Source organism: Heptranchias perlo, chromosome X (genome assembly GCF_035084215.1).
Source record: "Heptranchias perlo isolate sHepPer1 chromosome X, sHepPer1.hap1, whole genome shotgun sequence".
Taxonomy (NCBI): domain Eukaryota; kingdom Metazoa; phylum Chordata; class Chondrichthyes; order Hexanchiformes; family Hexanchidae; genus Heptranchias; species Heptranchias perlo.
The window spans coordinates 4,084,463-4,112,423 of record NC_090370.1 but is presented as its reverse complement, the minus strand read 5'-3'; the positions used below and the strand labels follow the sequence as shown (position 1 = coordinate 4,112,423).

The 27,961-nt window shown below is 44.0% G+C and overlaps 2 protein-coding genes across 4 annotated transcripts in view; both read left to right on the top strand.

Moving 5' to 3' along the window:
- The window catches only part of LOC137307177 (polypeptide N-acetylgalactosaminyltransferase 6-like), a 64,790-nt gene extending 62,157 nt beyond the window's left edge, over positions 1 to 2,633 (top strand). For all 3 annotated transcript variants that reach the window (XM_067976540.1, XM_067976541.1, XM_067976542.1), the window contains exon 11: positions 682 to 2,633. In XM_067976540.1, coding sequence (XP_067832641.1) covers positions 682 to 795 — 114 coding nt within the window. In that variant the 3' untranslated portion in view covers positions 796 to 2,633. The remainder of the gene's footprint in view (positions 1 to 681) is intronic.
- A 6,676-nt stretch (positions 2,634 to 9,309) lies between these two features.
- On the top strand, positions 9,310 to 19,612 carry LOC137307179 (chymotrypsin-like elastase family member 1). The gene is made up of 8 exons (XM_067976545.1): positions 9,310 to 9,349; positions 10,516 to 10,583; positions 10,843 to 10,940; positions 12,033 to 12,158; positions 13,578 to 13,714; positions 14,863 to 15,008; positions 18,610 to 18,759; positions 19,540 to 19,612. Exons 1-8 carry the CDS (start codon positions 9,310 to 9,312, stop codon positions 19,555 to 19,557), a joined length of 783 nt encoding a protein of 260 aa, XP_067832646.1. The 3' UTR covers positions 19,558 to 19,612.
- Positions 19,613 to 27,961: the final 8,349 nt, after the last annotated feature.

Below are 27,961 nucleotides of genomic sequence, written 5' to 3'. Positions count from 1 at the left end.
CCCCCCCCCTTCCACCAAACCATGGTTGAGTAGAATGCTCTGATCACACCTGACAAATGACCACTTGGATGATGCAATGGTGGATTGTCAGCATAGGTGGAACCATATTCCATTGTGCATCACGGACTTCAGGAAATTAGTGGAATAAATTTAGGGGAGGAGCATCTGACTTCCAAATAAAGAAATGTAGAAACTTAATGTGCTCTGGTATGTTAAAGGAACAGTCCTTCATCCTGTGCTCCTCAGCAAAATGATTAATACCTGACCTGTGATGCCATATGTGTTCACTTTAAAATATTTTGGACTCATCGTTAGTTGTGTTCCCAGGACTTATTGCTGGTTTACAGGCGAATGAAAGCTCCTTTTCAAAGGTTCTGTATAGGATTAGTAAGGTTTCATTTTATCACTGGGACTTGAGCACTAAATATGGTGTCTCTGAGCAAGAACACCAAAGATTGACTGCTTGGATGTGATACTAGAGAGCAGCCAGCACAAATGGAACCTAAACAAATTCCTTAAACACAATGAAATGCTGAGTGCAACGCCAGGAATGCAATGGTGTGGGATTCCTGGTGCTAGGCGCTGTGTAAATTAAATAGAATGTGCCAGGAGAAGATGGGGGGGGGGGGCAAAGAGAAACACTTTGTTAACTTGTGAATTTTGTTTCCTTTTTTTTTTAAGGACAATCTGTTAAAAAATTCTGCCACAAATCAGTGCTTGGTTGCATCAGGGCAGAACCCAGCCATAGCTCCATGCAACTCTGCAGACCCATACCAGCAGTGGTCTTTCATCTAGTGCCGCCGAGGGGTGAACTGCCTCTGAGGAAGCATCAGAATAATTGAGTGGACAACACTGAAGCGGCCTGATTTAAAAGCCAGCCTATCGCCATTAAACCTTTTGTGACTGTGGATTTGGACTCTGGTGTTGAGAGCAAATCAGACTTGTGCATTTATTCATGGTCTTTTGAAGAAATCTCAAATGGATCGAAAGGATCTCTGCTATATTTTTCCAAATTTGAAAACTTCTGTCCAATTTACCCTGGGAGTGCAGCAGTTATCCTCTTCTAAATATTTTGTATGTTTAAAATTAATCTCTGCACCCCCCCCCCCCCACCCCCAATCGTTGAATATTTGATTCATTTAAAAATAATTCCATAAGCACTGAGAAAGAGAATGCATTAATTTTCAGGAACCTCCCCCTATTCTGAAAGACTTGGAAAAAGTGTCAGATTCATTTGGATTTTGATGTGAATTGAATCCAGTATATCGTCTGTTTTTATTCTGTGTTTGACCCGAAGCAGGGCAGTGTCAAAGTCTGATACCATCTGATGGATGCACTTGCATGTATTATGTGGCAAGAAGTGAATGGGAATATGAATTGAACTGTCAACTGAATGTGGTCCAATCCATTTACTTCTAAATATGTTAATGAAAGAAAGGGAGCTGGGAGATTGTATTCTGAACTGCTGCCTCGATCCTTTCCTTAGCCAAATGTGGCTGAAAATTCCTGCGGAAGATTGAAATTCCTCAAATTTTAGGGTGGGGAGTCTCAATCAGTCCATGTTATCTGGCACCTGAACAAATTTCTTAAACAGTGAAATGCTGCATGCAATGCCAGGGAAGCAATTGTCTGGGACTCCTGGTGCTAGACACTGTGTAAATTAAATAGAATGTGCTAGTAAATGGAAAGTGTGCCAGCCAGTTCCCTGGGTGGTGAATGCTCCATCTCAGCCAGGGCGCCAAAGAGAGACGAATGCACAGAAGGCATTTCTCCCGAAGAGGAGAAAGATTGGGGGTTGGGAGGGGAGTCAATTTTTAAAAATCTGCATTTAATGCTATTGAAACTTAGGCCTTGAAGGGCAACTGGAACAGAGTACTGGAGGTTTGCGTTAGGATCCTGGTTCAGTCTGTGTACCCTTGGTTTGGAATGGTGCACTTTTTGAATTGAGACAGTGGCAAGTTCAAAAGCAGTTTGTGTCAGCTTGGCTCAGGTGATAGCACTCTCGCTTCCGAGTCAGAAGGTTGTGGGTTCAACCCTACTCCAGAGCCTTAAGCACATAATCTAGTCTGACATCTCAGTGCAGTACTGAGACGTCAAACCGAGGCCCCGTCTGCCCTCGGGTGGATGTGGTAGATCCCATGGCACTATTTGAAGAAGAGCAGGGGAGTTCTCCCGGTGTCCTGGCCAACAATTATCCCTTAACCATTATCACCAAAACAAATTATTTGATTATTTATCTCATTGCTGTTTGCGGAAGCTTGCTGTGTGCAAATTGGCTGCAACATTTATCTACATAACAGCAATGACTACTGTTCAAAAGTAATTCATGGCTGTGAAATACTCTTGGATGTCATGAGGATATGAAAGGTGCTACATAAATGCAAGTTTATTCATTCAATTTGTAGCTCTACTATGGGAAGGCATCAACAGCTTTATACATATCACAGTATATTTTGTCAAAATACAAATATTGAAGTTGGCAGTTTGGCACAGTATATTTATGTACCGTGCACTGCCCTATAAGATGGCAGGACACAGCTATTTCCCTACTACTATGTAAATGCCATCTCTCAGCAAGTTCACCAGGGAGAGACGTGGGCAGAAAAGGCATTTCTCCCAAAGAGGAGAAAGATGAGAGCGTGGGGGGCGGGGCGGGGCGAGGGGGAGGGAAGGAAGGAGAGAGGTCACCTCAAAATCTACACTGTGAGCAAGGGAATGATGCTGGCACAGGGGTTGCCGAGGACAGAAGGACCATGTTAAAGGGGATCAGAAGAAACACTAAAGTTCCTTGAATCACCTTTATCTAGGTGAAACTCCACCAGCAGAAAGACTACATTTGGTGACAAGTGGGTTTGATTTTTTTTTATACTTTTTCAATCAGTACAAATTATGAATCTGCTAACGGATAATATATCAAATGGGAAGGAAGTACTAAAGGGGAAGTGTAACCCTAATCGGCGATGGTTGGGCTTTTGCTGTTCCGTCTAGGTTTTATTAATGGGTAGTTCCCTCTGGCACTGTTGCTGGTGTTGCAATTTGCCTGTACATCACTATTTCCTTGAAGTGCGGGAGCTGCATTTTCGTCCTCTTCAGACGTACTAAGTTGCTTCCTGGAGGGAACTTCCTTACACACGTGCTTTCTCCACTTTTGATTGGCTACAGGAAATGTTTGTAACAAAGGATTGTTACCCATGGTTACATCACCACATCTGGAAGATAAGCTGATGAAACTGTGCATTGTTGTCACTAAAATGCAGTCTGCATGCCCCCATCCTCCCATGACTGACTCGGCAAGTGTGTCCAGTTTGTACCCTGTCTGCGCTGAATTAGCTGGGATGGCAATAGGAACATTACCATTGAGCTGAACACCTCTGGGTTGAAGAGGGGAATAATTGGCTATGATTTCTGCTTCTGATCCCTACTAAATGATCTGTGCTAGAAAGTGTGCAAGTGTGGGCAGAATTGGGTTTGGCACTGATGCCGTCCCCCTCCCCCATGTTGAAACAACCTGTCAACACTCGCCATCCAGGCTAATGCACGAATAATGGCCACTTAGGGTGGCCAGAGGGTGACTGATGTCTATGGAACTATGGCCCAGCAAGGAGTTGGTATCTACAGAAGGGCAGAAGAGAAAACTGCCAAAGGAAAATTAGAAGAGTGTGCATTTAACATTTGTGCCTATTAGCAATGCACTGACCAACAAATGAGCAGAATGGATCATGGAAACAACCTATTTCACTGTTTTTGTTGGGTTTGGATTTGCGCTTGAGCTCAGTTGACCCTTTTATCATGAAGATAACCAGATGTGAGGCAGCTTTAATATTAAATCATGGAAGGTACGTTACTAGCAGGGTCCTCTTAAAGGTTCCGATGCCTAGAATTCAAACAGTCATTCCCATCCAATCGGTTATTGATTGATTTATAGAGTTCTGGTATTGTCAAAATGTTCTGTCAGGGAAGAGCATCTGAATCAACTTTACGGGTAAACACAGAAGACTTTTTTTCTCTAGGTACGTTGATTACAGCCAGTTGCATTTCCACAGATGAGCGAGGTCAGCAAAAGTGGGTCTGTACACGGGAGTTGTATAACTTAAGATAATTTAACATGCTTAAAATGGACTTTGCACATTGAGCACAGTTGAAATGGATTTCAGGTTCACTTTGGAATATCTGAAATCCCTAAGCTGTAATAATTGGGGCTTCAGCCTACTTGCAGAGGGAGCCGAGCTGAGCCTATCTAACTGCGCGAGGCTGTGTTGACTGGGTTAGGAATTTCAGAATTTCCCCAATTAAATTTTTCATATTTTGGATTGATGCAACAAAAACTGAGTGTATATTTTTCTAAGCTTTTTAAAATTTATTAGAATACTCTGACCTGTAGAATGCTCTGCTGTGTGGCTGCCCTTCTGCACATGTGGCAATGCTATCCCACCAGTAAGCTAGCACCAAAGAACCTCTGTGTCCTCATCTCACGGTATCCTGCTAGTGATGAGTGGTGAGGAAGATCCTCCTGTACTACAATAAGCTTAAGTTAGTCCAGGAAGAGTAACTTTATGATTCACCCAACAGTACTGCAATCAGTGATCAATCTAATCATCTAGCCAATGGGCTGTTGATATTCCAATTGGATATTAAGGCTTTCAAATTGGACAGCCTGCTTTGTATGAAATAACTGGTGTTATTATCTGCCATTAGATGCCATGAGTACTTAAGTACTAGATTCTAACTTATTCAGATAGGATGTGAAAGACCTCCAAAGGGCAGAATACTATTGTACCAATTCCACCCCCCCCCCAATGATTTCTTGAATTGAATATTGATTTCCTGAAAATTGGATGTCTAGATGGCATTCCAATTCCTAAATCTGAGATCTAACCGTCAGTAGAACTTTAACCCCATTGTCTGTATCTCTGAAGAATCCATTCTACACTTCACTGCAGGCAGCTCTCGAACTGAAATATGCATTTCCTGTTATACGCTTAGTGTGCAGACCACTCTCTTCAGCAAAGTGTAGACTGTTCTTTTAAAAATGCAGGAAAGGAGGTTAAATTGTAAAATTGAGTAAATGGTTAGTGAATCTTGCCAGTTCAACTTGCTGTATTAAGAAATTCCTCATTTAAACATGCAAGGCAATGCTGCTAGTGGCTCAGTGAAAAAAATACACCACCTGCTGTGGTATTGAGTCATAAAGATCAGGAAGGCCAGAGTTCAATTCCCAGTCTGTGCTTTGTTAGCTAGGGCAACTGTCAGGGCACTACGATTAGTTTCAGTGGGCAAAGGAGGGGAAAATCAGCCAGGATCCCTGATCTTCATTGATGTCCCCAGTGTCCTGGCCAATATTTATCCCTCAACCAACACCTAAAACAGATTATTTGGTCATTTATTACATTGCTGTTTGTGGGACCTTACTGTGTGCAAATTGGCTGCAGCGTTTCCTACATTACAACAGTGACTACACTTCAAAAAGTACTTCGTTGGCTGCAAAGCACTTCAGGACATCCTGAGATCGTGAAAGGCGTTGTATAAATGCAGGTTCTTTCTTTATGTCTTTTATGTCCAATGAGCCCTGCTGGAAACATCGTATTTGGTCCAGTGAATGAGGATGGGACTCGTGTTGTGGGAGTCGAATAGCCCACTGGTATTTATTGTGTAAGCTCCCACAAGAATGACTGAGTGAGGTGCTAGAGGCCCATTGGCACCCATCAATCCAAATTCCAGCGCGAGTCATTCCTGGGGTAAGGGGAGAAAGTTGGAGGAGGAAAAAGCACAGAGCTGGAATTGAACTTTCCCTAAAGGCTTTTTTCATAACTAGCGGTTGTAACTGTTCCTAGTAAATGCTGTTTTCTACTATCGAACACTGCTGAATATTATTTTTGCCTTATCTGATTTTGAAAGAGACTTATTGCTGTAATAAAATCAATGTCCTAATTGTGAGAGTGCTGTTGATTATTTCCTCTTCATCCTTCCCTAATCCCTTAGTTTGGATACAGAAGGTGTAATGGCTGCTGACTACTATACGTGTGCATTGAATGTGGAGTAAAAAATGTTACTTCAGAGCTTCCTGACCTCTACCAAAGACTGAATGCCCTACTTCTAGCAAACACTGTGACCCCTTACCCCCTTGCTGAGGAATAAATGAGTTGGGCAAGGAGGTCTGAGTAACAGACATCTTTAGCCCTTAAACCTGTAACTATGGTTGAGGGATAATTGTGCAATATTCTGTTTCACTTCTCTAGAAGCGTTGCAGATTTGATTTAGAATGTCCCAGTGGAGCTTACGAGATGGTTTCATAGGAAAATGTATCACCTGGTGTTTTGCCAAGCTATGTAAAGCAGGGCGATCCCAGGTTTGATAACTTGCCTGTGCTAATCTCAGAGAGGACTGTCGTCGTATGCTACAAGTGGCCTTTGTGTTGAGCTATGAAGGAGAAAATCAGTCCGTTCCCTTTTCTAATCATTCAGTGACTGCTACCACAAAGCGGATGGGTGTCAAGTGAACAGCAGATTGGGCTCTGACGTAAGGTTCCAGTAACCTGGCAACACTCACTGTCTAGCCTCACCATGAAGTGTCACTTGGGTGAGCTTCTAGGAGGCTGCAGGTGCCCGTGGAACTGTACCTCAGCAAGACTCAGTACCTTACGGAGATTAAAAAAAAATAGTCCTCAAGCATCAGTCAACCAAAACTAAAGAAAAATAAGGGAGAGAGGGATTGTGTGTAATTACATCCGGAATTCAATCTGCAGACGTGTGAGGTAATTCATTTGGGGAGGGCAAACAAGGCAAGGGAATACACAATAAATGGGAGGATACTGAGAGGTATAGTGGAACAAAGGGACCTTGGAGTGCATGTCCACAGATCTCTGAAGGTAGCAGGACAGGTAGATAAGGTGGTTAAAAAGGCATACGGGATACTTTCCTTTATTAGCCGAGGCATAGAATATGAGAGCAGGGAGGTTTTGCTGGAACTGTATAAAACACTAGTTGGGCCACAGCTAGAGTACTGTGTACAGTTCTGGTCACATTACAGAAAAGATGTGATAGCACTAGAGAAGGTACAGAGGAGATTTATGAGGATGTTGCCAGGACTGGAGAATTTTAGCTATGAGGAAAGATTGGATAGGCTGGGGTTGTTTTCTTTGGAACAAAGGAGGCCGCAGGGAGATTTAATTGAGGTGTATAAAATTATGAGGGGCCTAGATAGAGTGGATAGGGAGGACCTATTTCCCTTCGCAGAGAGGTCAATAACCAGGGGGTATAGATTTAAAGTAATTGGTAGAAGGATTAGAGGGGAGTTGAGGAGAATCTTTTTCACCCAGAGGGTGGTGGGGGTCTAGAACTCACTGCTTGAAAGGGTGGTCGAGGCATAAACCCTCATCACGTTTAAAAAATACTTTGATATGCACTAGAAGTGCCGTAACCTACAAGGCTACGGACCAAGAGCTGGAAAATGGGATTAGGCTGGATAGCTCATTTTAGGCTGGCACAGACACAATGGGCCAAATGGTCTCTTCCTGTGCTGTGAATTTCTGTTTCTATTCTGTTCCCAGATAATCAGCTGTTTCTAGTATACTACAGTCTGTCACTGTAGTTCTCCTGTAAGTTGCTGATCTTATTCCTATGTGTACCCATAAACGAATGCTCATCATATAAACAGTGATGTTGTTAGACACTTAAAGCATTAAAACAATGTTTATGACTCATATGCTTAGCCAATCATGTCACTTGAGTTGCATCCCCATCATGAGTTCTCATTTTAACTTCCAGAAATGAGGCAGCCATTTTGAAGTCTGGTGTAAATCAACTGCCTCAAACCCTGTTAATCTAGCCGAGCTGCCATTTTTCCGTCCGATATCCAACATATATGATTTTCTTCCTATAAAGTACAGGACTCCCTGTAGATATGGGAGCATTGTATATCCTTCAAGAAGGAGCAGATTTTTAAAAATTTACATACGCGCACACACACAAACACCAAAAGTATGGGTTTGGCCACCATGTTGAAGTGATATTGCTTCTCTAAATGTATACAGAATAATGAAGAATGATTTCCAGGCTGTAATGCAATCAAAGGGTATTGACTGAAGCTCAAATAGTTTACAGACATTTTCAGGGTTTCTCCATGATTACAAATCAGTCACTAGTACTTGTTATTTGTAATGTATGTTAAGCAGCATTACTGCTCCCTAATTATTATTTTTTTAAGTTTCTCTCATTGTTTAAAATATTTGGTTTACAGTTTAGAAGAGGGCTATCTGGCCTTCAAAGCCCAGGCAACTCATTCCTATTTGTACTTGTATCAACGAAAAGATCTCAACTAAAAGAGGGCAACTATATATATATATAAAATTAGAAAGAAATAACTTGCATTTATATAGCACCTTTCTCGTCCTGCAGGCAAACACGACAGCCAATTTGCACACAGCAAGGTCCCACTAACAGTAATCAGATAAATGACCAGATCATCTGTTTTTGGTGGTATGAAGCATAAATGTTGCCCAGGAAACTGGGACGACTCCTCTACTCTCTTTGAATAGTATCATGGGATCTTTTACGTTCACCTGAGAGGTTGGACAGGTTTAACTTAGTTTAACGTCTCATCCAAAAGATAACACCTCTGACAGTGCCGCACTGCCTCAGTACTGCACTGAAGTGTCAGCTTAGATTTTGTGCTCAAGTCCTGGAGTGGGGCTTGAACCCACAGCCTTCTAACTCAGAGGTAAGAGTGTTACCAGAGCCAAGGCTGACACCTAATTGGCTGATCTCAACCAGAATAGCAGTGCTATAATTGACTTCAGCGACCTTGAGTTTGGGAGAGGAAAATTGTCCAAGATTCCCATTCTTGATCACTAACCAGCATCCCCTGCTGAGAGAGAACATGTGTGGATGGCAGGTGAGGACAGAACTGTAATGCCCCCTGCAATCAAATAGCTTGTGACACTTGCTGTCCAGGTTCACACATGAATAATAGCCACCTGAGCAAGGTACAAGAGGGCAACAGGCAGCATTAGAATCGTAATCGTGCGAGGAGCCAGCACCTTTGGGTGGGGGGAGGGAATAAAAATTCAAAATGTTGATTTATTTGCTGTTTGAATTGAAATCAGCTGTAATCCTTCCCATATTAAGAGATATTACAAAGACTAATGATGTGTATTACAACGTATCTCACCGTACAGTAGGTGTCTTTCCCACAGTTACTAGATTAATAGGTAAGTCACCGCCAATTCCCATAATTCCTTAGATTACAAAAGAGTATTAAAGTGAAGCCACACCATTAGATCAGTCACTGCACACAAACAGCAGAACAACCACGATGTTGAGACTGGCAATCTTAGTGGGCCTTGCCCTGCTTGGTGAGTAGAAATGTTTATATTTTACAGTATAACTAGATGTTGAGCAGGCATTCATGTGGTCAACATGGATTCAATCTGGTTCAGTGAGATCTGGACTCCTCTGGTTCATCTTACATGAACTTCAAAATCTCTTATACATTCACATAGACTTATAATAGAGCAAGTCTGATGAAGTAACTCCAAGAGAAGGTCTGCCTTCTGTATGGATCGCTTCCCTGCTATACGAGGATATAAATGGTCCAAGCCACATCAAAGGATGGTAGCTTTACTCACTGATCGAGGAAACAGTTTGGGAAGAGCGATATGTAGAGCTGCTGAAAGTTTTTTCATAAATTAGCACACCTCAAATCCTAGCAGGGTGACATTTTGATAGCAGTCCATCTACATACCAATAAACCTGTGAGTCAGAAGGTTGTGGGTTCAAGCCCTGCTCCACATAATCTAGGCTGACACTTCAGTGCAGTACTGAGGGAGCGCTGCACTGTCAAAGTTGCCTGTCTTTCGGATGAGACATTAAACCGAGGCCCTCTCAGGCGGATGTTAAAGGTGCTATGGCACTATTCAAAGAAGAACAGGAAGTTCTCCCGGAGTCCTGGCCAACATTTATCCCCCAACCAACATCACTAAAACACAGATTATCTGGTCATTTATCTTGTTGCCGTTTGTGGGAGTTTGCTGTGTGCAAATTGGCTGCTGCATTTACCTACAAAACAACAGTGAGTACACTTCAGAAGTACTTCATTGGCTGTCAAGCGCTTTGGGATATCCTGAGGACATGAAAGGCGCGATATAAATGCAAGTTCTTTCTTTGTATTGGTACAGGGAAGTAATACAGACCGAGAACTGCTGTCATCTGTAATGCGGCTCAACTGTGCACATGTGCCATCTGAAGGCAGCAAGGTGTTGTAATCAAGACCAATGGTATCAGATCCTATATTGTAACACATGCAACACTATATTGTAGAGCACATGATTACATATTCCACTGTGTGGTTATTCAATTTCACATAAATCTAAACTCCACTAAGCAGTGAACGGGTTCTCAAGTACGTAGTTCAGCACCAGCCATCGTATGAGTGACATACACTCTGTATACGAAGTGGCAATACTCGACAAATGCACAACAGATATATTCACAAAATGTTGTCTTAATTCTTTCACTGCAGGACAATGCTCGGAGAATCAACGTATCATCGGAGGAACTGAAGCTCGACCCAATGCTTGGCCATGGCAGGTATGAAATGTTTCCTATTCTTATCTTTCTGCAATAGTGAAAATGATCAATTACCGGATTTAAAAAAGGAAGCCCATTCTCAGTGTCAAATGGGAGTCTCTGGGTTGGAAGTTTAAATCAATTAAGATCCATTTTCATATATTGTATGAAATTAATTTTCATATACCTTTGATATTAATATTTTCTGAATGAATGTGGGAAGAAAATACATTTCAAAACTTGAGTTTCTGGACAATTAACCCATTTTTTTTTTAAACAGGTTTCGCTTCAAGGCTTATCTAGTTACTGGTATCATACATGTGGTGGCACTCTGGTTCATCCCAGATGGGTGTTGACTGCTGGTCACTGTGTAGACCGGTAAATGATTGTAATTTGATTCTTTGACTCTTATGACTGTTTGTAGTTTGTAGCCTGTCTCACATCTTGTATGAATCTTATTGTAGTATTTCCAATAGAACCATTCCCAACCTGCCTGCCAACCTTCTTTTGAGGCATGTTTTCTTTCTCTTTTCCGTAACCTTCATTCTCTCACATTTACTTTCTATCTTTTCTCCTTCTGTAGCTCTTGTTATGTCTACCCATCACCAAAAGTCCAATGGACATTTAATGAAACTCATACAGAATTTGTAACATCTCCTTACAGGGCTTTGTAGGCCTTATTTATTGTTTTTCCTCTTCAGAGAGAACCTGTCCATAAAAACAATTTAAATTTGCAAGAACAAAAGCTTTGCAACTGATGATTGGGTGGAGTTAATTAACTACTAAAATAAGCAAGAGGGGGTTCCACTGACCTTCACTGTGTAGAGTCATAGAATGGTGTGAGGTGGGCCATCCCACGCAAGAGCACGCACGCACACACGAAAGACGTCCTCGTGATATCATGGAGCTGCACTAAGCTGAGGGCAGCTGTTTCCCCCTGAGGAGGAAAGATCAGAAGGGCAGTCATCGCTGGGTTACTTTAATCCACCTCTGAGTGTGTGGCACTAACAAAGACGTGGAAGTAGATTGTCCACCCACTTATCCACAGCTGGTGCATGGCTCAAGGAAACCAGAAAAGGAAGAGAGCAGCAAGAATATCTTGGAAAATAATAGAGCACTGTATATAGCCAAAAAATCATCCAAGAAAACAGAAAATTAACACTTTCTGATGCACAGTTAAGAAGAATAACAGAAAAGCATTAATCACTCGGAATGTCTTCCATACTTTTCCCCACCCTGGTAGGGGTCATTCTTCCCTCCTATTCTCTTTTATTTTCCAGCTTGTAAAATCGATCATTGTATATATGCTTAGTCTTTTACATTACCCTTCATGCAGATCTTGATGAATGTTTTGTCTTGTTTTACCAATATAAAGTCCTCAAAACTATCTGGAAATTTACGGTCACCATACACCATCGTTGACCTTATTTTGTTTTGAAATGGCTTAAAATTTCTTTCTTTGATAAACAGACCAGGTTTGACATTCCGTGTTGCATTGGGTGACCACAACATTTATGAGACGGAAGGTCCCGAACAGTACATATATGTCGATAAAGTTGTGATCAATAAGAAGTGGAGTGGAGACCTTTCCGTTGGGTAAGTGCAACATATGGCAAATTACTTATCTATCAGCAATGTGAAAATAATTTAAAATTCTCATATGGATAGTGAACATATGCAATAGGTATGCATGGGAGGTCGGAAATACCCCATAATCTATCTGATAACCCAAGAGCCAAGCATTTGTAAGTAAGTTATCAGTCTCAAGTCACAAGTGGGATATATTTCATATCTGTAGGTGGCCATCTTGTTGTCTAGGTACATCAAAAATGATACAACTGGACGTATGGCTGCAATGAAATTTAGTTCAATCCGAAGCAGGATAAAGGCAGCTAACTTTAATATCAAGCCACAAACAAGAACCTCACAAAGGTGCAATTATGTATTCTACTCCAGTTACATCCACTTATCAGGCTGTATGAGTCTTTTTGAGAAGTGACATTAAATCCATACATTTTTCCTTATTTTCAAATGGAAAGGGAAGTCATGGCATCTTGAGTTAGTGACATCAATGATCTAGTCAAACCCAACAATATTGAATTGATAAGTAGCGCAATGAAGGTGAAGTAAAAGAGTTACAGGAATATACAGGTAATAAATATGAGCCATCACTTTTGGCCATTCGAAAGTGTAAATGTTTCCGTTAACATTAAATATCTATGGTATTCTAGTTCTTGCTTAGCAAAGGTGGCAGTCAGGGTGGACAAAGGGATGCAGGATGGGATAATACAATTCCCTTTCACCTGTGGGACCTGGGTTTGAATGCAGTCTCAACAGATGTGATGCAGATCTCTTCTCTCTGCTGAAGATAAAAGTCCCGTGTGAAATGATCTTGGGCAGTCTTAACCCAAAGCACAAAACTGGCACTAATTTGTGAAATTGGCACTAAATTGGTAATCTCACTCAGAAACGCTATGCGGATGACTGGTGCGGGGAAATGGAAACGTCACATTGGTGCAATAAGGGAACCTCTTCTGACACTGGGGCTAAGGTGCTTTGATGTGATCCAGAAGAGGGAATTTCATTCTGCAATTGGCTGTGTTGTACCTAACCTGAGAGTGCTTCACGCTGTAATTAAAATAGGAAACTGTTCCATTCCCTAGCATTAAGATTCCTTGTCTTGATGAGCATAAATATTCACCAAAAAAACTAAAATCTGGCCTGCTAGTCCAGTAAGCTGCCATTTTGTGGTTTCTCAACAGCCCTAATAGCCAATACCTTGAATGATATAAGTCACCAGAGCGATGTGAACTGCAGGCTGCTGTCCTTATCCCCCCTTGATGTCTTTAAAAAGGAAATAGTCTGTACAACAAAGGACTCTGGGCTCTTGGTTTAGTTTCTAGAGCCTTCAATATGGTGCTGTAGATTTATTTTTATTATTAGCTAGAATAATTATAGAATCATGTTGTGTTCTGTTACTAAATAATACATTGAAACGCTACATATGTTATGTAGGCATGACATCGCAATGGTTCACCTTGCTGAAGAAGCAATTCTCAATCAAAATGTGCAGCTTGGATTATTGCCACCAAAGGGAGAGGTCCTGCCAAATGACTACCTGTGCGTTGCCACTGGATGGGGTTACACATACAGTAGGTGTTTTTGGATCTATGCTTACAAATTCTTCTCACAGTATTATAGAAATTATAGCAATTATAGCACAGTAGGAGACCATTCAGCCCATCATATCTGTATTGGTGCTAGCTCTTCAAATTGAGTTATTCATGTTAGTCAGCCAGGTGAAACATGAACGTCTTAATAAAAAGTCACCTAATGCTCAATTGAAGAATTTGTCTGGAAAAAGTTCCCAAATACATTGCTCATCTCACCCAGCAAGAAGGGCAGCTTATGCCAGCTGAGCACAATGCCATTGGTATTGCATGTTGCAATGGTGTCTGTACCTTATTCACTTACCCTTCTAGCAGAAGGATGAGTCAGATCAGCCAACACTGGGAATTGGGAAGAAGCAAGAAGACAAAACAGACAAAGACATGTTTTTAAGAGTCTTCATGTTGAATCAATGCCTAGTCTACGATTAAAATGAATGATTCTCAGGATAGTTGCTGCACTAGGATCGCACACTCTCCTTTCACCTCTGTGACCTTGCTTCAAATTTAGCCCAGACTAATGGGGTGACAGTCATCCCTATCTGCTGGCTGTAAGGGTCCTAAATGGAATGAGGTCGCGGCAGTTCCTAGTGGGTGCTAATCCACATTACAAAACTGCCCTAATTCATACTGATTGACATTCAAAGGTCATCAGTATAGTTTGGAAATTCATACATGTAGGCCTAACAGTTGGGTCCCATCAAATGTTCTTCAATCTGCTTATTGGTGTTCCCATTTTTTTGAGAAACCTAGGAGTTCGCCCACACACAGCACACCACCAAGACTGAAAAGAATTGTAAAGCAGACGAGAAAAATCAAAAGAAGTCGTAGTTAGGGGATGTCAAGGTTTAGTTTGAAAAGTTGGTAGAAATGCAGAAAGGCTGAGGGAGGCGAGGCATTCTACAGTTTAAAGTTCTTGGGAAAGAATTGACTTAGAGTAGGAGGCACTTGGTTTCAACACCATAAAGTTGCAGGGAGAGACAAGAGAGTATAGTAAAATATAAGTAACTCAAGGGAAACAAGAAAGACAAATTCAGAGTGCAATAGAGACCATAGAATAAATGTGGACCATAACTAAGATAAATGAAAAAAATGTAACAGTAGCATTCATTGGATATTTTTCCTCAATGTAGATGGTGGTGTAGTTAGTCCTACTCTTCAGCAGACTCCCATCAAGATTGTTGACTACAGAACCTGTTCCAGACCTGACTATTGGGGCTACTATGTGAAAGACATCATGGTGTGTGCAGGAGGAGATGGTTTTGTCTCAGGCTGTCAGGTAATGGTCTCAGATGTTTTCCTTCCATGGGACATATTAAGAAGTAAAATAATAATCTGTAATAGTTTATATTGAGAAAATCAAAGTCCCATGGCCCTTTCTTGGCAATGCTAGAAGAAACTGCAGTAAAGGGTGAAATTAATTCCTTGATTGGTACCAACTAACCCACATAATTCAAAGTTCTACTGTGAGCATGTCATGAAAACCCAGTGGAGAATCCAATAGTGAAAATGTGAACCAACATCTTTGGCTTGGATAAATAGCATTAATTCATACAATGAGGGGATTATGCGGTGCAATAAATCAGCAGGCTGGCCTTTTACACCAGGAACTTGGATTTGAATCCAGCCCAGACCTATGAGGTGAAATTTGCCTCTCTCTGCCAGTTATAAGAATGTAAATGTGAAATAAATTTGGGTAGCCTGAACTAAATTACCTGTCCCACACAGACAGGTGTGATACCAGGTACGGTAGCGTAATAGTTATGTTACTGGGCTAGTAATCCAGAGGCCTGGACTAAAATCCAGAGTCACGAGTTCAAATCCTGCCACGGCGGCTGGCGAATTTAAATTCAATTAATTAAATAAAAATCTGGAATTAAAATACTAGTATCAGTAATGATAGCCATGAAACTACCGGATTGTCGTAAAAACCCATCTGGTTCACTAATGTCCTTTAGGGAAGGAAACCTGCTGTCCTTACCCGGTCTGGCCTATATGTGACTCCAGACCCACAGCAATGTGGTTGATTCTTAATTGCCCTCTGAAATGGCCTAGCAAGCCACTCAGTTGTAAAAATCTCACTAGGGATGGGCAATAAATGCCGGCCTTGCCAGCGACGCCCACATCCTGTGAACGAATAATAAAAAAATAATCACAAAAATTCAGTGGTACAATTGAAGCTGTTCTGAGGTTTGGGTTAAGGCACATCAGGGTGGTAGTATCAAGGAATCTGGATCGAACCATGCCCATATATGCCAACCTAGAATACTCAACAAAGCTGACAAGCTTAAAAATAAAACAACTGATAGCTCAAAAACAGCCCTGGATATAGACCAGTGACCAAGGCCAATCCTTTAAGGAGACTGTATGAGTTAAATTTCATTTTTGCTGCACGGGATTTTTATCAATGTTTTGGGGCTCACTTTCCGCAATTTAGTTTGTCTTTTTGTGAAAACCAAAACCCAATGCCTTTATCTATGACAATTGAAAAAAATAGTTCAAATGAGAGTGCAGTGGGACTTGAACTTGTAACTTAAGCTGCAGGTATGCACCCAATGTTCCTTCACTTGTATTGTGGGAAAAAACTATAGTACACAGAAGTGTGCTTTTTGGAATGACAGACTTGGAAATTTCTGATGGGGGGGCGGGGGGGGGGGGGGTGTGAGCACTGAACATGGAGATTTATTTCCTTGGGGAGGGGCTGTCTGGAGACATGCCCTCCCCGGGAAACTTAAATTATTGATATTTTGTGGTGCATTTTCCAGTATTTTAGAGTCTACTCTAATTCTGCCTTTGAAGCCAGAAATGTTGAGTTGAGTTCACTAGATCCCAAGGCGAGTCTGCCAACAACGCAATATCAATTGCAAAAAGATGTGCTGCAATATTTTCAGAAATGCCCAGAAAAGACACTCTAGGACTATCTACGATGCGTGACAGCAGACAACCTTGTCTGACTCCTCTTTTGAAGGAGGTAGGTTCAGTGAGTCTCTTGTCTATCTTACATGGATCTTGGAGCTGGAGAACACATCCCAGATAATATCCAAGATTTGGTCATTTTTTCCCCCCATAGCTTCCAGCTTCTTCATGTTGGCTGCAGGAGGCACTAGAATGAAAGGCCTCTGAAAATCAATGAACCCAGTGTAAGAGGGTTTCCCTAAACTTCACAATGCTCTGCAATCTTGTATGAAGCCACAACCTGTTCTTCAACATTCCTCATGAGAGCAAAATGCAGACTGTTCCTTTCTGATTACTCTGTGGACCTCTATAGCATTTGTGTGTCATGACAAAAAGCCACCGAGAACCCAGTAGCTTTGGGACTCACTCAGATCCCTCTTGTTGTGGATAAAAACCACAACTGCGCTCTGGAACCATGAGGGTCTGCATGCTTGAAACCGAATCCTATTCAGCAAGCTTAAGAAAGGGCAGCTCCAATGCTAGTCATTGGTTCCTGGTACTGTTCTCCTTGCCCTTCACCTCTGTCGCCCTGTAGAGCAGCAGTCAAACACTGACGGTTGGTATCTATGTATCACCTCCCTGATTGTACATTTTGCATAACTCTTGACAATATATTTTACATCACTATCTCCAGTATTTTTTGCATTAGTCTCTCCAGTATATTTTACATCTGTCTCTACTGCACACCTCTACCTTATTAGATTTTATATTGTTTAGTCTCCGCAGTGCAATTTACATGAACAATTTCAGTAGGGAGGGGGATGGGATGTCTCGTCCTGAAGGATTGAAGCATTTGCACATTTCTGGGAATCATTTCATCGCATGTCAACGCGGGAGCGGTGTACACACGCAAGTGCCAAACGGGCTGGCATGCATGCGCACAATTTCCACGGCTGCCAATGCGCGATGATATTGCTGCAGCATTTATGGGGCAACCTTGGGGCAGTGGCCAGGATGTTTTTTTTGTCAGCAAGTGCTAATACGCGGATGGAACGCATAAAAAAACCTGTCAGCATGAAATGTTGATGGTGGCCTGTATGGAAGTTTGCTATTAAAAAAGAATTGTTGCCAACTCTGCCTTAAATCAAAAATTATCAAAAGCTGACCCAGCTGCCAAAATACCGGGGCCACGGCTGCAGCAAACCTCGGCCTCTTTGCCAATATTTGTCTGATGTATCAAACGGTCAGAGATACAGTGTGAGAATCATCTGGTCACACAGCTGCACATGCGCACAAGTTCCGCACGGCCACACATGCAGCAAATATTTTGGGAATATTCTGGCGCAATGGAAGCAGAGCAGGAACTTTAAATTATGCATTGAGCAAAAGCTGACAAGCAAACGGAAGCCTGGAAGTGCTGACTTGTCAGTAGGAAACGCTAACAGGTGGCATGTATGCCTGCTATACCTGACCTGGAGTGCTCAATGTTGATTTGATATACTTTACTCCACTTAACGCCAAATGGGTTGAGAGCAACTTATCCACATATAATATATTAGTTATTGAAAGGGCTATTATCGCTAAACAAAAAACAACTGTTTTTGTTTCACACAGATAGGCATATAATGGGATGATTCAATGCTCCATGGACATGATAGTTCCCATGGCACTTAGGCCAGGGAGAGTTATGTTGGCTGTGGTGAGCAGCAGAGCAGGGTTGAAAAGCGGATGAATATTTTGGAATTTCACTTGATTAAATTCGTATTATCAGGGAGTATTAATGGATAACCTAGCCTCAGGAGATTAAATGGGTGGGATAGAATTGATGATTGGGTAGATCGTACATGCTGTGTGGAAGGAATGGGCTTGATGGATCAATGACTCAATCTGTACCATGCTTTCTTATGTTCCTATGTTCTAACAGAGACAGTAGTATTTAGAGGAACAGAATGGCAATGGGATTTCTCTCTTTTTCTTCCCCACAGGGAGATTCTGGTGGTCCTCTGAACTGTGAGCGGGGTGGGAGGTACTATGTCCATGGTGTGACCAGCTTTATCTATGCAGGAGGATGTCGGTTCTACTTGAAACCAACAGTGTGGACCCGTGTTTCAGCTGAGGTAGACTGGATCAATGAGGTGAGTTAGGATTTTAGTTTGCATGTTATATTTTTAATTCTTGTAACAATATTTCAACATACAACAGTACTTTTTTAATACAATATATATATTTGCTTTAAAAAAACAATGATACTTTTAGGTATAAACCATCAATAAATATGTTTCGATAAAATCAGTCCAATCTTTAACTTCATTTACGTTTTTAAGACTATTTGGATCACATGCCAATGGCAAGAAATGAATTAGCACCGGGGTAATTTACTGGATGCTATACTCACCTCAATCCTTCACTTCAGGGGACCACCATCTCTAGTAGCTCACTCAACACAATGAGGAGCTTTAATAGTGTTCAGTCCTCATAGTAGCTCCTCATCATAATATGCTAGAATGGGGTTACAAGGAAGGGTGGTTGAGGTCAGGGCAATGGACTCATTTACGAACCAGCTGCTGTAATGGATGGTGGTAAGGTTGGTATTCTGGATGAATTAGATCAAGTGGGCTGAAGGGCCCCCTTTATCTGAACCTATCTCGTGAATTTCTGAAAATAATATAAAATACGCAGGCTAGAGAATGTTTCCAGAAGTGAAGCTGACCTGATGTTTCCTGACTGACAAAATCAGTATCAAATGAGATGGTGGCCTGCAGTGGTTGTATGTAAATTAGTACTGCTCCATATTCCATTAAAGTCAAAGCAAGGTGAGGTTATGAGTGGCAGGCCTATCGACTCAAGCACAATTGGAAGGAAATAAGTTTCAGAAACAATGAATGTGTCTTCAACAATCATGTTTTATTTTTCAGATTATCACTAAAGGTTGATAGCTGAAGGCTGGTCATTCAATTTGGAGCTTCACTATATGTATCAATAATCTACCAGCAATAAAATAAATTTCATCAAAAAGCAATGCTCTTTTCTTCATTTTGCCTCTTAAAATGAATGCATATTGTGTCCGATAATGCGGTCCAGTCGCAGCAGGGCTGGGACTGCTGCTGTTCAGATGCTGCATGTGCCTGCACTGCACTGCGCTGACCTTTCGCTATAATGCAGTCTTAATTTAAATATAATTGTTCTGCACTCCTAACACAGAGCACATGGTACACTAGAAACATGCATGGGTCAGGGGTTGGGTTATTCAGCATCAGCTCTTTAAAAACTGCTAATCGTCCTTAAAAGGGAACTGGCTACAAATTTAAAACATGGCAGAAGCAAAGCATAAAGGCAGAACAGCACCATTCCAAGACATTGCTTTGGAAGTGTTATGTAGAAGGATGGATCTTTTTGGAGCAGAAGGGTGCTTTCCTGTCAAGAATACTGCCAGGACAGCTTGGATGGAGGCGATCAAGTGAGTCCACGCTGTCTGATCTGTGGCCCACACCTGGGGGAGGTGAGGAAGAATTTGCTGGGCTATGCAAGGCTGCCAAAGGTTGCTGGCACTTTGCATAAGGTGACAGTGTTGTCTTACAAGCACCTCAATAAAATTTCAATGTAAGCATCATAAAGGGACAATTTCCAGCTCCATAGCAACTGCTCATCTGCTTTCCAAATCCCCGTGTTTTACTGCTGCATTCTGCATTGCTGCCATCACAATGCACTTACCCTGTAGCTCATAATATGTAGCAAGCAACAAACATCAAACACATTGCCCACGCACGGTACCTGCATATGCTGCATGTTTACACTCTCATAAGGTTGCTGCTTCTGGACACTTGGGTCACACACATCTCACATATTCCTTGACTTGAGCATGTAATCTAGTGCAGTACTAAGGGAGTGTTGATTTGTCAGGGGTCCCATCTTTTGAATGAGGCACTAGACCAAGTCTGACGTCTGCCCGTTCAGGTGGATTGTAAAAGATCCCATAGCACTATTTGAAGAAGAGCAGGGAGTTCTCCTGGTACCTTGACTCCAGATGGCTTCTGAGCTGGCTGCTCCCTAGGGAGCTCCTTTGCTGTGCAACTCTCTGCTTGACCATCCGTTGCCATCCTTTGCCCTTTCTCCCCCAATCTCCTCTCTTGTTTAAGTTCCCCTGGCTCTAATAGTGGGTCCATTTTAGCCCTAACTACAAGTTCAAGCTGGAAGTTTAAAGTTACCTGGACCCAGTGCCCATCCCCCCACCATGCCTGCTCTTTGTTTTCATCAGTGAGCACTGGATCTTTGCTCAAACTTGACTTCCAAATTCCTGGACTTCTCTGCTGTCAAGATTACGCTACTCCACTGGACTATACTGCAAGACACAGCTGCTGTGACTGATCTTCTATTCCTTAGCTTAAGTTTTAAGGTAACTTTGACTAGCCTATAGCCCACCCCCCACTGCTGCTGTTACCTGTTGAGCTTATGTCTGTCCTACTGGTTTTTCAGCTTTATTTTGCTGCAGTGTGGATCCTGGCCACAAACTCACTCTCCTGGGCCTTAGTCCATTTCTCCACCGCTTCTGGATCTTACAGTGACCTCCAACATCGCCACCGTTTTTCTGCCCTGCGATTAATTCCCCACACCTCTTCATTCCCACAGAAATACCTCCAGCAGTGCGTCCTCAGATACTCTACCCTTCAAATAGTGTCTGGACTCACTCGCCCTCCACACCTGTCTCCAAACCTGGGCATCAGTTAATTGATGCTCCAAGCTGACTCCACCATGTCGCCGTCAACTTTATCCCACCATGGGACCTATAGCTTTAACTTTGGATTCCCTCCTATTGTCTCCTCGCTATTCCCCGTTTATTACCAGGACATATCTATCCTAATCTTGCAATGTAACCACACCTATATAACTTGAATTTCCCTGTGCCAATTCGCGTGGACGTTTTGGCTGCCACTCCGGACCCAAGCTCATCACTTCTATTTCCCCTTTTTTTGCCCCTTTTTTCTTCTTTTCTTTTTACCCCTCCCAGGCCCCTCTCTCCTGTTGTCATGCCTCCTTTCATTTCACCCCTCTCGGGTACTCTACCCCACCAAATCCCTACCCCAACCCTTCAGCAAGTCTCAACCTTCCTACTCTCCTGCCATCATCCCAGGCTTGTCTCCCTCTTAGATAAGCCTACAGCTTCCCTTTGTACCTCTCTTGGCATCCTCCGAAGGGCCCATCAAGGCTTTCGTTGCTGTCTCCTTACAAACAGCAACCCCAACTGCCCCATCCTACTCGCTCGCCGACTTTCCTGCCCAGCGGGCCCGCTGGAGGCTAATCTTGCTAATCTCCTTTCCGTCCCACTCACCCCTCCAAGCGCTGATCCTGTGGACTCTGCCAGCGGATCAGCTATCATTGCCTCTCTCTGCATCTCCCTCCAGAATGTCCGTTCACTTGTGAACAAGGCGCTTGCCATCTATGAACTTATTGTAGATGATGTATCGACATCATGGCCTTGATGGAAACCTGGCTGACGGGTGATGACACGTTCCCCCTTAATTAAACTTTCCCGCCTGGCTATATCTTCCACCACTTGCCCCGCCCAGACCACCATGGTGGCGGTGTGGCCCTTATCACCAAATCTCACCTTGGTCTGTCCCCCTACTCCTCTGGCACCTTTTCCTCCTTTCAGCATCTCACCTTGTTCCACCCCTCTCACCTCTCCTTTAAAATCCTCATTCTCTACCACCCACCCAAACACCAAACCAAATTTCTCACCGAGATATCTTCACTGCTTTCCTCCCTCAGCCTCTGCACCGAGCAACTTCTCATCCTCGGTGACTTCAACCACCATCTCAACTCATCGTGCTGTCTCTCCTCTGAGTTCACTGCCCTCCTATCCTCCCTTAATTTCTCCCTCCATATAAACGCCCCTACCCATACTCACGGCCATCCCCCCAACCTTGCCATCTCACCTGGCCTCTCTATTCCTATCGTGTCAATCACAGATAAGACCATCTCTGATCACTTCCTTGTATCCCTCTCCACCCACATCCCCCTTCCCCCTCCCAACCCCACTTCCTTCCACCCCGGGAAAAAACTCTCCCCCCAAGTCACTTACAACGGCTCTTTCAAATTCCCAATTGTCTAGCCTTTGGCCCTCCATTCACCATGACATTTCTGCAGCTACCGATCTGCTCAATCACATCCTCACCACCACCTTTGATCCCCTCTCCCCATTAAAACCATTACTCTCTCTCACCCTGGTCGTTCCCCCGGTACGACCCTCATCTCCATTCCCTTAAGTCCAAGGGATGCAGATTTGAACGTTTACGGTGGACAACTAGTTTAGCCATTCATCGCCAGATCTGGCTGGACCACATAAAGCACGATCGGGTCCTGCTCTCCTCTACCAAAACTGTTCACTATTCCAGGATCATCCTGGAATATAGGATCATCCTGGAATGCAAAGATAGCCCCCGGCTTCTCTTCTCCACTACAAACCGTCTTCTTAAACTCCTTTCCCCTGCCTCCTCCACCCTCACTTCCAACAACAAGTGCGAGGAGCTCATGGACTTCTTTGTCACTAAGATTGAGACCATCCGTTCAGCTGCCCCTGCCGCTTCCCTCCCTTCTCCTAGCCCACCGAGCCAAACTTCTCCTACGGTTCCCCCCTGCCCTAGCCCTGAACTCCCATCTTTCTCTAGTTTCTCTCCTATCTCCCCTCATGCCCTCTCCGAGCTCATCTTGTCCATGAGACCCACCTCCTGCTCCCTTGACCCCATTCCCACCAAACTGCTGACCACCCAACTTCCCTTCCTGGCCCCCATGTTGGCTGATATTGTTAATGGTTCCCTCTCCCCAGGTACTGTCCCCCTCCTCTTCAAATCTGCCGTCATCACCCACTCCTCAAAATACCCAGCCTTGACCCCCTCTGTCCTTACAAACTACCACCTGATCTCTAACCTCCCTTTCCTCTCCAAAGTCCTTGAATGCGTTGTCACCTCCCAAATCCGTGCCCATCTTTCCCGCAACTCCATGTTTGAACCCCTCCAATCAGTTTCCGCCTTTGCCACAGTACTGAAACGGCCCTTATCAAAGTCACAAATGACATCCTATGTGACTGTGACTGTGGTAAACTATCCCTCCTCATCCTTCTCCACCTGTCTGCAGCCTTTCACACGATTGATCGCACCATCTCCTCCAACGCCACTCCTCTGTCATCCAGCTGGGTGGAACTGCCCTCACCTGGTTCCATTCTTATCTATTCAGTCGTAGCTAGAGAATCACCTGCAATGGCTTCTCTTCCCACTCCTGCTCCTGCACCGTTACCTCTGGAGTCCCCCAAGGATCTATCCTTGGCCCCCTTCCTATTTCTCATCTGCATGTTGCCCCTCGGCGACATCATCCGAAAACACGTCAGGTTCCACATGTATGCTGACGACACCCAGCTCTACCTCACTACCATCTCTCTCAACCTCTTTGCTGTCTCTGATTTGTCACACTGCTTGTCCGACATCCAGTACTGGATGAGCAAAAATTTCCTCCAATTGAACACTGGGAAGACCCAATATGAGAACCATTGTCTTCGGTCCCCGCCACAAACTTTGTTCCCGAGCCACTGACTCCATCCCTCTCCCTGGCCACTATCTGAGGCTGAGCCAGACTGTTCGCAACCGTGGCATCCTACTTGACCCTTAGATGAGCTTCCGACCACATTATTTGCTTTTCATTATATCTCACATTCACTTACTCATTCACTCCCTCACACAAAGGCATACACTGCATCCTAAAACATGACAAGTAAAGCTGTGTTTTACTGCTAGCATTCTAGAGGTATCTTACTGCCAACACTCTAAAATATGCTTCTCCTGTTCCTCCAGGTGTTCAAGAGAAGGTAGTGTCAGTACACAATGATCAACCTCAACCAAGCACCTCACAGTACTCTGCATCAACCACTTCACAGTGGCGATCATTAGCACTAATGCACTCCAAAGGGACCATTTAATGAGTCACAGGATGGAGCACTCGGTGAGGCACAGAGCATGAGTGAGGAGGAGCAAGTGCAGGCGGAATTGGAGGCGACACAATCTACTGGCCAGAGGGCTCCTGCAGCTGTTGAGCCCAGGGATTTGGACATCACAGGGCCTGCCTACAAATGCAGTTTGGTAGCTCTGTACAGTTGGGGACGTCAATAGAGGATTCCATAGCCCGCATCTGTTCAGTGCTGCATGACCAGCTGACCAAGCTGCAGGCTCATAAAGCTAGGCTGCCCCAGGGCCCTCTTTAATGGAGCCGCTCTTGGGCAAGGAACTAGACTCAGGCATAGTTTCCTTCATGAATACCTTGGGGCTCTCAAGATTATGGGCTCCAATCCACAGCAGTCTGCCTTGCCTGAACTTACCATGTTGGGGAATCAGATTGAAACAGTTGTACCACCGGGCTTCAATAACCTCACTGCTGCCCAGCAACTTGCTCCCATGTAGATCTCTGAGCATGCTGGAGGGGTGGCAGGATAATTAATATGTCTCCAAGGACGGTGCTACATTCAGAACACCCGTCCTGCTCAAACGAGTACAAACGTGTCATGCAGCGTACAAGCCAGGCAGACACCGCATCAATACCCGTGGCACTTGTCATTGCAGGGCCATGAATGGGCCAAGCACAAGAAGGTACTGGGTCACCTCTAACCGTAGAGGCAGACACACACAGCAGCCATCCACCACACCTCCTCCTCCCACTGGTGAAACACTTAGAAGGAGCACAAAGTAAGAAAGTAGAAGACACACAGTAAGAAAGTAGAAGACACACAGTTAGGAAGACATGCACCAGACACTGTTACAAGTGGGAAGCACGAGGGCAAAAAGTCTGAACACACCTGCCCCAGACACAGTTAAGGTGAATATGGGTACGGTAGCATAGTGGTTATGTTACTGGATGTAATCCAGAGGCCGAGACTAATAATCTAGAGTCATGAGTTCAAATCCTGCCACGGCAGCTGGGGAATTTAAATTCAATTAATTAAATAAAAATCTGGAATTAAAATACTAGTATCAGTAATGGTGGCCATGAAACTACTGGATTGTCGTTAAAAACCCATCTGGTTCACTAATGTCCTTTAGGGAAGGAAACCTGCCGTCCTTACCCGATCTGGCCGAAATGTGACTTCAGACCCACAGCAATGTGGTTGTTTCTTAATTACCCTCTGAAATGGCCTAGCAAGCCACTCAGTTGTAAAATCTTGCTACAAAAGTCATAATAAGAATAAAACCGGACAGACCACTAGGCACCGGACACGACAACGGCAAACCAAGCCCAGTCGACCCTGCAAAGCCCTCCTCACTAATATCTGGGGACTTGTGCCAAAATTGGGAGAGCTGTCCCACAGACTAGTCAAGCAACAGCCTGACATAGCCATGCTCACAGAATCATACCTTTCAGCCAACGTCCCAGACTCTTCCATCACCATCCTTGGGTATGTCCTGTCCCACCGGCAGGACAGACCCACCAGAGGTGGTGGTACAGTGATATACAGTCAGGAGGGAGTGGCCCCGGGAGTCCTCAACATTGACTCTGGACCGCATGGCATCAGGTCAAACATGGGCAAGGAAACCTCCTGCTGATTACCACCTACTGTCCTCCCTCAGCTGATAAATCAGTCCTCCTCCATGTTGAGCACCACTTGGAGGAAGCACTGAGGGTAGCAAGGGCACAAAATGTACTCTGGGTGGGGGACTTCAATGTCCATCACCAAGAGTGGCTCGGTAGCACCACTACTGACCGAGCTGGCTGAGTCCTGAAGGACATAGCTGCCAGACTGGGCCTGCAGCAGGTGGTGAGCGAACCAACACGAGGGAAAAACTTACTTGACCTCGTCCTCACCAATCTACCTGTCGCAAATGCATCTGTCCATGACAGTATTAGTAGGAGTGACCGCCGCACAGTCCTCATGGAGACGAAGTCCCATCTTCGCACTGAGGGCACCATCCAATGTGTTGTGTGGCACTACCACCGTGCTAAATGGGATAGATTCAGAACAGATCTAGCAGCAGAAAACTGGGCATCCATGAGGCGCTGTGGGCCATCAGCAGCAGCAGAATTGTATTCCACCACAATCTGTAACCTCATGGCCCGGCATATTCCTCACTTCACCATTACGAACAAGCCAGAGGATCAACCCTGGTTCAATGAGGAGTGTAGAAGAGCATGCCAGGAGCAGCACCAGACGTACCTAAAAATGAGGTGCCAACGTGGTGAAGCTACAACTCAGGATTACATGCATGCTAAACAGCAGAAGCAACATGCTATAGACAGAGCTAAGCGATTCCACAATCAACGGATCAGATCAAAGCTCTGCAGTCCTGCCACATCCAGTCGTGAATGGTGGTGGACAATTAAACAACTAACGGGAGGAGGAGGCTCTGCAAACATCCCCATCCTCAATGATGGCGGAGTCCAGCAAGTGAGTGCAAAAGACAAGGCTGAAGCGTTTGCAACCATCTTCAGCCAGAAGTGCCGAGTGGATGATCCATCTTGACCTCCTCCCGAAATCCCCACCATCACAGAAGCCAGTCTTCAGCCAATTCGATTCACTCCACATGATATCAAGAAACGGCTGAGTGCACTGGATACAGTAAAGGATATGGGCCCCGATAACATCCCAGCTCTAGTGCTGAAGACTTGAGCTCCAGAACTAGCAGCGCCTCTAACCAAGCTGTTCCAGTACAGCTACAACACTGGCATCTACCTGACAATGTGGAAAATTGCCCAGGTATGTCCTGTCCACAAAAAGCAGGACAAATCCAATCCGGCCAATTAACGCCCCATCAGTCTACTCTCAATCATCAGCAAAGTGATGGAAGGTGTCGTCGACAGTGCTATCAAGCGGCACTTACTCACCAATAACCTGCTCACCGATGCTCAGTTTGGGTTCCGTCAGGATCACTCGGCTCCAGACCTCATTACAGCCTTGGTCCAAACATGGACAAAAGAGCTGAATTCCAGAGGTGAGGTGAGAGTGACTGCCCTTGACATCAAGGCAGCATTTGACCGAGTGTGGCACCAAGGAGCCCTAGTAAATTGAAGTCAATGGGAATCCGGGGGAAAACTCTCCAGTGGCTGGAGTCATACCTAGCACAAAGGAAGATGGTAGTGGTTGTTGGAGGCCAATCATCTCAGCCCCTGGGCATTGCTGCAGGAGTTCCTCAGGGCAGTGTCCTAGGCCCAACCATCTTCAGCTGCTTCATCAATGACCTTCCCTCCATCATAAGGTCAGAAATGGGGATGTTCGCTGATGATTGCACAGTGTTCAGTTCCATTCGCAACCCCTCAAATAATGAAGCAGTCCGAGTCCGCATGCAGCAAGACCTGGACAACATC